Source organism: Gekko japonicus, unplaced genomic scaffold (genome assembly GCF_001447785.1).
Source record: "Gekko japonicus isolate JY-2015 unplaced genomic scaffold, Gekko_japonicus_V1.1 scaffold565, whole genome shotgun sequence".
Taxonomy (NCBI): Eukaryota; Metazoa; Chordata; class Lepidosauria; order Squamata; family Gekkonidae; genus Gekko; species Gekko japonicus.
This window is the reverse complement of record NW_015176468.1, coordinates 610,039-620,896: the sequence shown is the minus strand read 5'-3', so window position 1 is coordinate 620,896 and position 10,858 is coordinate 610,039. Positions and strand designations below refer to the sequence as shown.

General features: G+C 49.8%; 1 protein-coding gene across 1 annotated transcript in view; it reads left to right on the top strand.

The window, feature by feature from the left end:
• The window catches only part of NUP54 (nucleoporin 54kDa), a 38,726-nt gene that overhangs the window by 25,359 nt on the left and 2,509 nt on the right, over positions 1-10,858 (top strand). Inside the window, 3 exon segments of the mRNA XM_015427114.1 lie at positions 4,414-4,521; positions 9,219-9,338; positions 10,818-10,855. Coding sequence (XP_015282600.1) covers positions 4,414-4,521; positions 9,219-9,338; positions 10,818-10,855 — 266 coding nt within the window.

Genomic DNA, 10,858 nt, shown 5'->3' with positions numbered 1-10,858 from the left:
ACTCCGTGCAAAACACTGGATAGCCCCCAACCCCCTGCTGGCATTCTGGCTTCATAATTCTTTTAAAATAAATAAATATAATCCCCCTTTTAAACCCTTGGTATTTATGTGGTTTTTGTTATCAAAGTCAAATTATTTTACGGGAAAGACAAAGAACCTAGGGCCTTGTCTTTCTGTCTCTTTTTGGGCTTCTTACAGAGCCCCTAGTCTAAGAGCCCTTTAGCTCGCCCTTTGGCTCGTGCCAGAGGCTCGTGCCTCTGGCAAGGTGCTTCCTTAAATAGAGGCCTCCTTAAATGCCCGTTCCTCTCCCACACTCAATCAGCCAGAACTCTGCAAGAACTCTAAGTGCTTCCACACACTGCTAAACACAGTTTTCCCACAAAATATCCTTAGCTGAATTCTCTCAGCTGAAAGCAAGTAAAAGAAACCCACTCACCTCTCTCACAGCTCTCTCTCCTGCTCCTGCTCAGAGCTCAGCTGGTCTCCTACATAGAAAATACACAAAACACAGCAACCCACATTTAACAGCTAGTATTCTTAAAAGCGAGAGAGCGCCAGGAGCAGTATTTCACAGCACGGTCGGGCAGCGTCTGCTCCCCAAGATGCGATAGATGGATAATCCATAAGCATGTGATACTTGTGGTGAGAGAAACTTCCAGGAAAAGATTTGTCACTTTTCCCCATTTGGAGGTTGACATCAGAAATGTATGGGAAGTACCCTGCCCTGGATAGCCCAGGCAAGCCCGATCTCATCAGATCTCGGAAGCTAAGCAGGGTCGACTGTGGTTAGTGCTTGGATGGGAGACTTCCTTGGAATGAGAACATAAGAGAAGCCAATGTTCCGACACTCTGTGTCACACAGTGGCCAAAAATACCAGGTGCCATCAGGAGGTCCAGCAGTGGGGCCAGGACGCTAGAAGCCCTCCCACTGTCGCCCGCCCCCCCAAGCACCAAGAATACGGAGCATCCCTTGCCCCAGACTGAGCGTCCCTATCTATACCTTGTGGCTAATAGCCACTGATGGACCTCTGCTCCATATGCTTATCCAGTTCCCTCTTGAAGCCATCCATGCTTGTAGCCACCACCACCTCCTGTGGCAGTGAATTCCAAGTCGGGAGGACAAAGGCAGGCTTTATTCAGCCACCTCTCTGAATATCCTCCAGGACCCCAGTAGGGGTCAGTCACCAGAGGTCAACATGACTTCCAGGTGCAGAGACAAACACAAATACCAAAAAAGAAAAAGAAAGAAATGTCCGGAAGGCGACACAGCAGCCCCTGTTTTTTGCATTTGCCAGCTCACTTTAATAAGCATAGTAGACGCCAGCTAGAATGATTTGAACGTGTTGCATGCTGTTCTACAGCATTCTCATTTTGAAATAGTTACCATTTGCCGGGCCTCGAGTGCCAGTCAACCAGTTCCCTTTCTTTAGGCCCTGTTTGAAGTCCTTAGAGTGACACGTCGGCATGAAATCCCAGAGGGCTTTGGGGGAACCAGAGAATCAAGCATGCTGTACACTGGAGAATTGCACTGAGGCCCTGACTTTTACAGCTCAGACCATAGAGTGTAAAGGAGAGGGCTGGCGTGTCTTCCTCTCTCCCACCCACCCCTGCCCAAGAACTCCTAGCTCCTCAAGTGGTGTTCATGTTTGGCCTGGAGACCAAGCCCTACGAGGAAAGGCTGAGGGACTTGGGAACGTTCAATCTGGAGAAGAGGAGGCGGAGGGGGGACAGGATCGCTCTCTGGAAGTATTTAAAGAGCTGCCACTTCGAGGAGGGCAGGGAGCTGTTCCTGTTGGCAGCAGAGGAGCGGACTCGCAAGAATGGGTTTAAATTGAGGGCAGGAATATCAAGAAAACATTTTTGACAGTAAGGGTTTTCAGCAGTGGAATCAGCTGCCTGGGGAGGTGGTGAGCTCCCCCTACCTGGCAGTCTTCAAGCTGAGGCTGGACAGACACTTGTCAGGGATGCTCTAGGCCAGGGGTATCGAACCTATGGCACGGGTGCCAGAGGTGGCACTCAGAGCCCTCTCTGTGGGCACGCGTGCCATCGCCCCAGCCAGGCCCAGACCATCATTAAAGTGTCGAATTCTCTGCCAAATAATTTTAAGTAAATGAAAGCATTTGGGATTGCTTTCCTTACTTTGTTTGGATCATCTTAAGTTAATGTATGAGTGGTTTTTTCTAAAGTAAAACCTCAGTATTCAGGTTAAATTGCCGTATTGGCACTTTGCGATAAATAAGTGGGTTTTGGGTCGCAGTTTGGGCACTCGGCCTCTAAAAGGTTCGCCATCACTGCTCTAGGCTGATCCTGCACTGAGCAGGGGGTTGGACTAGAGGGCCTGGATGGCCCCTTCCGACTCTGTGATTCTATGATTGTTACCCTGATTTCCTTTGGCCAGTAGCAACGTTGATAAAGATCTCTTCCATTATACAGCTGTCAATTGTGGAACGTGCTTCAATAGTGCCAGGAGCACTTACCGTACTTAATGGCACCGGCTGGTTAGTGGAGAGAAATACTTCCTTCCTGGCAGGCATCACTAGCGTAGTGTTATCAGATCCACCCTTGCTCTCTGCTTGCAGCTTGCCTTCAGTACGGATTGTGGATGTTGCTCTGTGCAAAAGGCTCTTCCCTCTAGAGTTGAATTGGAGTTGTGCCCCAACCTGTGAATTGGCAACTAGTGAAAGCTTCCAGAGAGGTTTTACACAGCTGATGACGTACAGATGGGACAGCACGTTACAGATGGGACAGCACGTTTTTTGGATACCCCGCTGTGTGTTACCCAAATAGGCGATCTCCTAATTAGTTGGGGGAATTAGCTTAAAAGAGACAGAGCGAGAGGGGGTAACTGGGATTCTCCACCTATGTATATGAGGATTTCTCCCTTTAAGAGAACTCGCAAATAGACCAGGCAGATGTTCAACAGGAAATGGGAATTTAGAAAAGCTCATCTCCTACCTGATGGGGAGGTACATGAATTGATGGGCAGGTACATGGATTGATGGGCAGGCTCTGAATCACTGCAGCTATCATGCCATGCCCTTTTGAAAGTTTGCTTGTCATTTGAATCCATAACATATGTGTGTGTTTGTTTGTTTGTGTGTGTGTGTAGGGCTTTGTTAAACTAGAGTTGTTCTCTCTTGAATCTATCTAGTTGATACACCATGATGAGTAAACACGCGCCCTCCTAAAAGGAAAGGATAAACCAAAAATGCACAAAATAAAAACACACACAAGAGCTAAGAGGAAATCAAAGAGGACAGAGGGAAAGCTTTTCTGAGGAAGGGTAATATTTACCAGTCTTGCAGAGGTCTGGGAAGCAGCAGCAAAATGGCCAGCGTTTCACAAAGAAAAGCGAAGTGGAATGGGGCTGTGGCCAGGAACATACACACAGTGCTGTGGAGCAGGGTGCCACAATTATAGGGGAAAGCGGACCCCCTGGCTGAGGTGATGTGATCCCAGAACCTTGATGGGCTTACTGGGGATGGACAACGATTTGGGAGAGGCTTGATAACCCTGTAAGTACTAGATGGGAAGAGCTAATGGGTTGGGTGAATAGAACTGAGCACTGATTAATTGTCGCTTGATTAAGGTGAGCATAAGCAGAGGAAGCAAAGGTGGGACGTTGATGGGATTAGTCCAGTTGTGTCTCAGTAGGGGTTTTTTTTTGGAAAACATTTTATTAGGATAGAATAAGCAAAGTCAAACGTAAATCAAAACTTATATAGTTGTATATCCTACCACCCCCACCCCCCCCGGTTTGGCTTCCCACAGTGCTCCAACCTCCTGCTTCATTTCTTAGATGTTCTTCTTCCCTCCCTTTCTTACACATATCTCTAGGTAACTTATCCTTCCATTTTCTGTCCATTTATCTTTATCTATTTTTTAGTATCCTTTAACCATCAATAATTATCAAAGCAAAGTAAATTGTCCCTTACATCCCAATACTTTTCCAAATAGTCTTTAAAGTCTTTCCAGTCTGCAAAAAAAAGTCTTCTGCTTCCAAATTGTTAAGTTTCCTTGTCATTTTGTCCATTTCAACCATAAAAAGTAGTTTCTTGATCCAGTCCCCAACATTTTTTGTAATATTTCATGAATCCAACACCAATCTTTCTTCACTGTTCACATAGCCACCACATGTGGTAAAAAGACTCAACATTATTTTGACATTTCCAACATACATTTGAAACAGTAGAGTACATCTTAAATACAAAATACTTTCCCAAGCTCTTACCCGGCTGGCATCCACTTTGTTCCGTTTTAGCCCAGGCAGTGCCTCGCACTATGATTTTTGAGACGATATTTTAAAAAGGGTGTAGATGGTTATTCTAGCTCTAAACTGCCACTGAGTGCGAGGAGGGGTCTGACTGCTAACCACACGGCCTTCTTGCTGAGCCGCCTCTTCCCTTTCTCTAGATAATATCGGAAGACATCAGTGAGTTGCAGAAAAACCAGACGACGACGATGGCCAAAATAGCCCAGTACAAGAGGAAGCTGATGGACCTTTCGCACAGAACGCTGCAGGTAGGCTGCCGCTCACCGCTTCTCGGTTCGGCCGGGTGGTGGAGGAGGAGGGAGGGAGCCGGCTTAATACGGTGGGGAAGCAGGCAGGCTGCGGGCCTGGAAGTCCCTGGCTGAAACCTGAATTCGACCAGGAACTCAGAAGACTACTTCACTCAAACCGCTGATGCTTTTGACCCGAGCAATGCTCCCCCTAAGCTGTGGAGTCTTGTGAGCAAAAAAAATCTCCTTTGTGAGCTACCGGCATTCAAGTTGTGAGCGGAGCGATTTGGCTACTGCATTGATTAGTTTGCTCTGGAGCCCTCCTTCCTGAGCAAAGGCAAAAATGTGTGAGCCGGAGGCTAAAAAACTGTGAGCTAGCTCACACTGACTCAGCTCAGAGGGAACACTGGACCCGAGGTCTGTCTGGTTTGGCCTTTCATTTCCAAGCAAATGGGAAGCCAGTAGAAACGCAGACGCCCTGCTGTGGTTGTTTGTCCCCCAACTGCTGCTATCTGGAGGAAGTCTGCCTCTGAACATGAAGGTTCCTTTGAGGGGTGGTGGGTTATAGTCACTGGGTAGATCTCGGTTGAATCCCTTTTTAAAACCGTCTATTCCAGTGGCTGCAGATCCCCTGAGAATTTCCTTTTGCATGTCCTCAGTCTGCAGCCCATCAGTCTCACTGGGCAGTGCTGAAGTCTGACATTCTAAGCGTGGGTCTCAAAGAGCCATCAAGTTGCAACTGGCTTACGGGGAGGGGCTGTGAACATAAGAACATAAGAGATGCCAGTGTTGGATCAGGCCAAAGGCCCATCCAGTCCAACACTCTGTGTCACACAGTGGCCAGAAATACCAGTGCCATCAGGAGGTCCACCAGTGGGGCCAGGACATTAGAAGCCCTCCCACTGTTGACCCCCCCCCCAAGCACCAAGAAGACAGAGCATCACTTGCCCCAGAGTCCCTATCTATACCTTGTGGCTTATAGCCACTGTGGCTCAGGGGCGGAGCATCCACTTGGAATGCAGGAGGCCCCAGGTTCAATCCCCAGCGTCTCCAGTTAAAAGGAGCAGGCAGTAGGGGATGTGAAAGTCCTCTGCCTGAGACCCGGGAGAGTCTCTGCCAGTGTGAGTAGACAGTACTGACCTTTGATGTACCCGGCGTCTGATTCAGTAGAAGGCAGCTTCATGTGATTTCCTGTGAACATGTAGGGTTGTCAAGGCAAGAGGTGAACAGAGGTGGTTTTGCCATGGCCTGCCTCTGCGTAGCAACCCTGGACCTCCTCGGTGGCCTCCCATCCAAGCACTCACCAGGGCCAACCCTGCTTAGCTTCTGGCGTCTGATGAGGTCAGCCTCGCCTCGGCCGATCAGGTCGGGGCAGAAGACATACAGAGGTGGTTGGCCATGGCCTGCCTCTGCGTAGCAACCCTGGACCTCCTGAGAGAACTTGTGACTGACCCAAGGTCACACCAACAGCTGCACGTGGAGGAGTAGGGAATCAAACCCGGTTTTCCCAGATTAGAGTCCGCGCTCCTCACCACTATGAACGGGCTAAAACGACCAAAACTGAGGCTGTCATACTTTGGCCACATCTTACTTGCGTAGTTTTAACATTAGGTTGGGTAACGAGCGTAATATAAGTGCTTTTCTTATTGTTAAGTCTTACCAGCCAGATTATTGTTTCTTTTAGATTACTTCACAGTCTGGCTCTCTGCCCGGACTGTCTTATCTTTATTTTAACTACTACTTCAGTTTTGACTTTATGCCCAAACCTATTGCTTCCACACCTCCTTTTGGCTGAATGCCTGGAAAATGTTTTGGCCACATCTTGAGAAGACCAGAGTCCCGGGAAAAGACAATCATGCCAGGGAAAGTGGAAGGCGGCAGGAAAGGATGAAGACCCAACATATGATGAATTGACTCAGTCAAGGAAGTCACGAGGGCCCTCAGTTTGCAAGACCCGAGTAAGGTTGTTAGTGAGAGGACGTTTTGAAGGACATTGATTCAAAGGGTTGCCATTGACGGCACTTCACTCACTCACTGTCTCTGTCTCTCTCTCATATACAAACACACACGCTGCCTGCGCATTGTCGATATCAACACTGTTCAAACAAGGATTGTTTCGGCTGCTACTGAAGGCCTAGGACAGAAGTCGTAGCTACTAAGCAGTCAGCAACACACTCCAGTCCTAGGTAGTTTTTGAAGTGTGCCTGTGGTGCCCCCTGGGGGAGTTGTTAGGAACTGGAAGAAGAAGAAGGGATTGGATTTATGCCCCTGCCCTTCACTCAGAGTCCCAGAGCGGCTCACAAACTCCTTCCCCACAACAGACACCCTGTGAGGTAGGTGGGGCTGAGAGAGCTCTAAACAGAAACTGCCCTTGAGAGAACAGCTCTGAAAGAACCATGACTGACCCAGAGTCACCCACCTGGCCGCAAGTGGAGGAGCGGGGAATCCAACCCGGTTCTCCCAGATTAGAGTCCGTGCGCTTCACCACTGCGCCAAACTGGCTCAGAGGAGCAAAAGGTTGTGGGCTGTGGGTTGCTTTTGTGCTTCTGCTGGAGGTCACGCCAGGCGTTTAAGGGGCCAAAAAAACAGAATAGGAGAAACACCGTCCGGCATTCGGGCAATCTTGAAAGAGGCGGGGGGAACGTTTCATCTCTCTTGCCCAGTCGGCACCGGCATCCGTGGCAATGTGCTGAGCAGGAGAAAGAGCCTGTGGGCTGAACATTGGATTGCAGGGTCGCAGTTACCGGTCTGACGGCAGGCAGGGCTGGTGGTGCCACACAGTGACAAGGCAAATTGGAAGGAGTCCTGTCCTGACCTGGGTGGCCCTGGTGGGCACGTGGAGGGGAGGCCCCCGAGGAGGTCCCCAGGGTCATGATGATGCAGAGGCAGGCGATGGCAAAACCACCTCTGCTTGTCTCTTCCCTGATAGCCAGCCCAGTCTCGTCAGACCGCAGAAGCTAAGCAGGGCCGGCCCCGGTGAGTGCTTGGATGGGAGACCCCCCGAGGAAGTCCAGGGTTGCACCACAGAGGCCGGCCACGGCAAGACCACCTCTGAACCATCTCCTGCCTTGAAAACCCCACGAGGGTTTGCCTTGAGTGGGCCGAGGCTTGACTTTCCACCTGTAATGTCTCTTATTATAGCGCTGCAGCCGTACTCACAAGCACAACACAGTTCAGGTCCACGACCTTGTTTATTCAATAGTTTCCTCAATAAAAGATAAACCCCGACCTGCAGGGAAGAAGGCTTAAAAAACGGAGAGAGGGAGGAGTGCCCCTCTCAATCCTTTTCAGGTGTATAGAAACAATACAACTTGATCTTAAAGAGATATACACCACACCACCCCCACCAGGAAGAACCCTAACAAACAGTCACTTGTTTGTCCTTTCGTTTTATTTTAAAGTAACAAAGAGCCAAGGCCTTGGGTTTAGGACGGAACTATCGATATGGGGGAAAGGTGTAAGCTGGGTTCCCCAGCCGCCCCCTTTTCTCTCTCTGCCCGTGGGCACCTTTGGATGCCTGACCCAGGGCGATCGGTGCCGTCACAAGACGGCCGCCAGCGGAGGTGGGGCCGAACACCACATGGCCCACCTCGGGAGAGCCAGAGCCACACAGAGGAAACTCCAAGGGCAGGAGAGCAGCAGGGTTGATTTTTTTTAAAAAAAAACGCACTGCGAAAAAAGGAAGCCAAAGAAGGAACCAACACCGTGGTGGGCGTCGCCACAGAAGCAGCATTATTTTTATCCGTACCGCCTGTCAGAAGCCCTGCTGTGCAAGAGTTCACCCAGGGCCCAACCACTTCCTAAAAACACTTGGTGGGCACCATGGCACTAGGGATGCCAGCCTCCGGGTGGGGCCCGGGGATCCCCTGGAATCGCAGCTCACCATCTCCAGAGACCAGTTCCCCGGGGGCAGTACTATCCATTGAGGCGCGTTGTCGTTTTAGTGTGTTGGTGATTGCATTGATTTTAGTGAACCGTTGCGACATGTTAATTGTAAGTCTGCACTATCTGCAGACCTATATGTTGGTCCCCGCCCTGAGCCTACCAGAAGTCTAAATAAATAAATAAATACATGGTGATGCCATGCAGGTCTTTTTTTCTTTACAAATTTATTTATGATTTTCCAATCACAATATGATTTTCCATTACAAAAAAGAATCACAAAAATTATAATTTTCATTACAAAAACACACATACACAAAAATAAATAAATAAAATAAAAACCAAATTAAAAAAGTAACAATGTTTTGTATATGAAATATAATGATGGAGTTATGTATTTTCCCCCAACCATTTATTAACTAAACCATCTCTTTTGAAAAGCCTTATCCTCTTTACCTGAAGGAATCATATTCAACATCCTTTTCTGCCACATCACAGATTTTTATAATCAACGCCTCTCTAGCAGGTAGGTTTTCAGATTTCCAGCATTTAGCAATCAATATCCTGGCTGCAGTAAGGCTATATGACAAAATACATATTTCATCATGCCTATATCCATCTGGTATTATATTAAGTAAATAGATTTCTGGTACTAACTGCAATTCAGTGCTCATGATCTCTGTAATTAACTGCTTAATACCCTTCCAAAATTTATGAATCTTTTTCACACCGCCACCACATATGAAAGAAGGTACCCACGTTATTTTTACACCTCCAGCAGTTTCCTGACACCTCTTTATAGCACTTAGCCATTTTATCTGGCGATCTCCACGCAGGTCTTAATCAAGCAAGAGATCCAGAGGAAAAGCGGCTACGCCATCCAGGCCGAGGAGGAGCAGCTCCGCGTGCAGCTGGACACCATCCAGTGCGAACTCAACGCCCCCACGCAGTTCAAGGTTAGCGATTCACGGCCGTGGGAGAGAGGCCCCTGGGTGGCCGCAGGGCCAGTGCAGCACCCCCCAACGATGATAGGTCCTTTGCAGTCCCTCCGGACAAAGGACGCCGCTCTTTCCCCTACGAATCCGCATCGCGTCTCGCTAACGGGGAAGGTGGCATCCTTCTCGCACATAGGTCGCTTTCGCTCCTTAGGTTCCGCAGAGAAGGTCTCGTGTTAGGCTCTCGCCGTTCTGCCCCCGGTGCTTCTCAGAGCGAAAAAGCTGGGTGGTTCTGAAAAGTCAGCGGCCCCTTGAAAGCTCGCAAGGGGCATATGTCCAAAGACAGCACAGGCTTGCTTTCTAGTGAAGCTTGAGGTTGCAGCCAGCAAGAGAGTCAGTGCAGAGTCAGGCCAGTGGCTCACTAGGCCTGCCTGTGCCGTCCGGGTGCAGTTCTCCTGGTTAGCGTTGCCGGCCTCCAGGTGGGGCCTGGAGATCTCCCGGAATCACAACTGATCTTCGGACTACAGAGGTCAGTTCTCCTGGACAAAATGACTGCTTTGGAGGATGGATTATATCCTGCCGAGGTCCCCCTTCCTAAACCCCACCCTCTCCAGGCTCCACCCCCCCCCCCAAATTTCCAGGTATTTCCCAACGGTTTAAAGCGCGGGGGGGGGGGGGGCTCACTATTTTTTCATGTGCCACCCACATGAAAAAACTCTTGCAAGAGGAAATCCAGCACTCCAGAGAAATGCTGCAGTGAATCTTTCTCCCTGATGTCCCCAGTTGCTGCAAGCCCGGGCAGGGCTCTTTTTGTAGCAGGAACTCCTCTGCATATTAGGCGACACACCCCTAATGTAGCCAATCCTCCAAGAACGTACAGAGCTCTTCTTCCAGGGGCTACCGTAAGCTCTTGGAGGATTGGCTACATTAGGGGTGTGTCACCTAATGTGCAGGGGAGTTCCTGCTACAAAAAGAGCCCTGCGAAGGAGAGTACGGACAAGCAGTACAAACATGACTCCCTTTTGAGTCCAAAGTGGTACAGTCCTTTCTGCCACCTCCTTCTCCTGCAGGGGTCCCAAACTTTTCTGAGCCTGCTGGCACCTCGGGGTTCCGACATACCGTGGCGTGCACAGCCACAAAATGGCTGCTGCAGGAGGTGGAGCCAGTCACAAGATGGCCGCCACGGCTTGCCTTCCATAGCACAGGGAAGGTCCTTATGCTGCGGAAGCCGCTGCTGCCAAATGACCTTTTTTTTTTACAGTCTCCGCCATTCAGATCTCCCAACCGCCAGTCGCAAGCCTTGCCGGACAAAACGCCTGCCCGGATCCACCCATTTTCTAAAAGCACACGGTGGGCGCAAGGGCAGCTGGAGGGCGCGCACGGGCACCACATCGGGAACCCCGTTCGGCTGCCTCGGGAGACGGTGGCCAAGGGCCGTGGCCAAGGGCTCACCCCACCCCCCGGGCCATTCCTCGAATCTGACGCTTGTCTCTCTCCCAGGGTCGACTGAACGAGCTGATGTCCCAGATCAGGATGCAGAA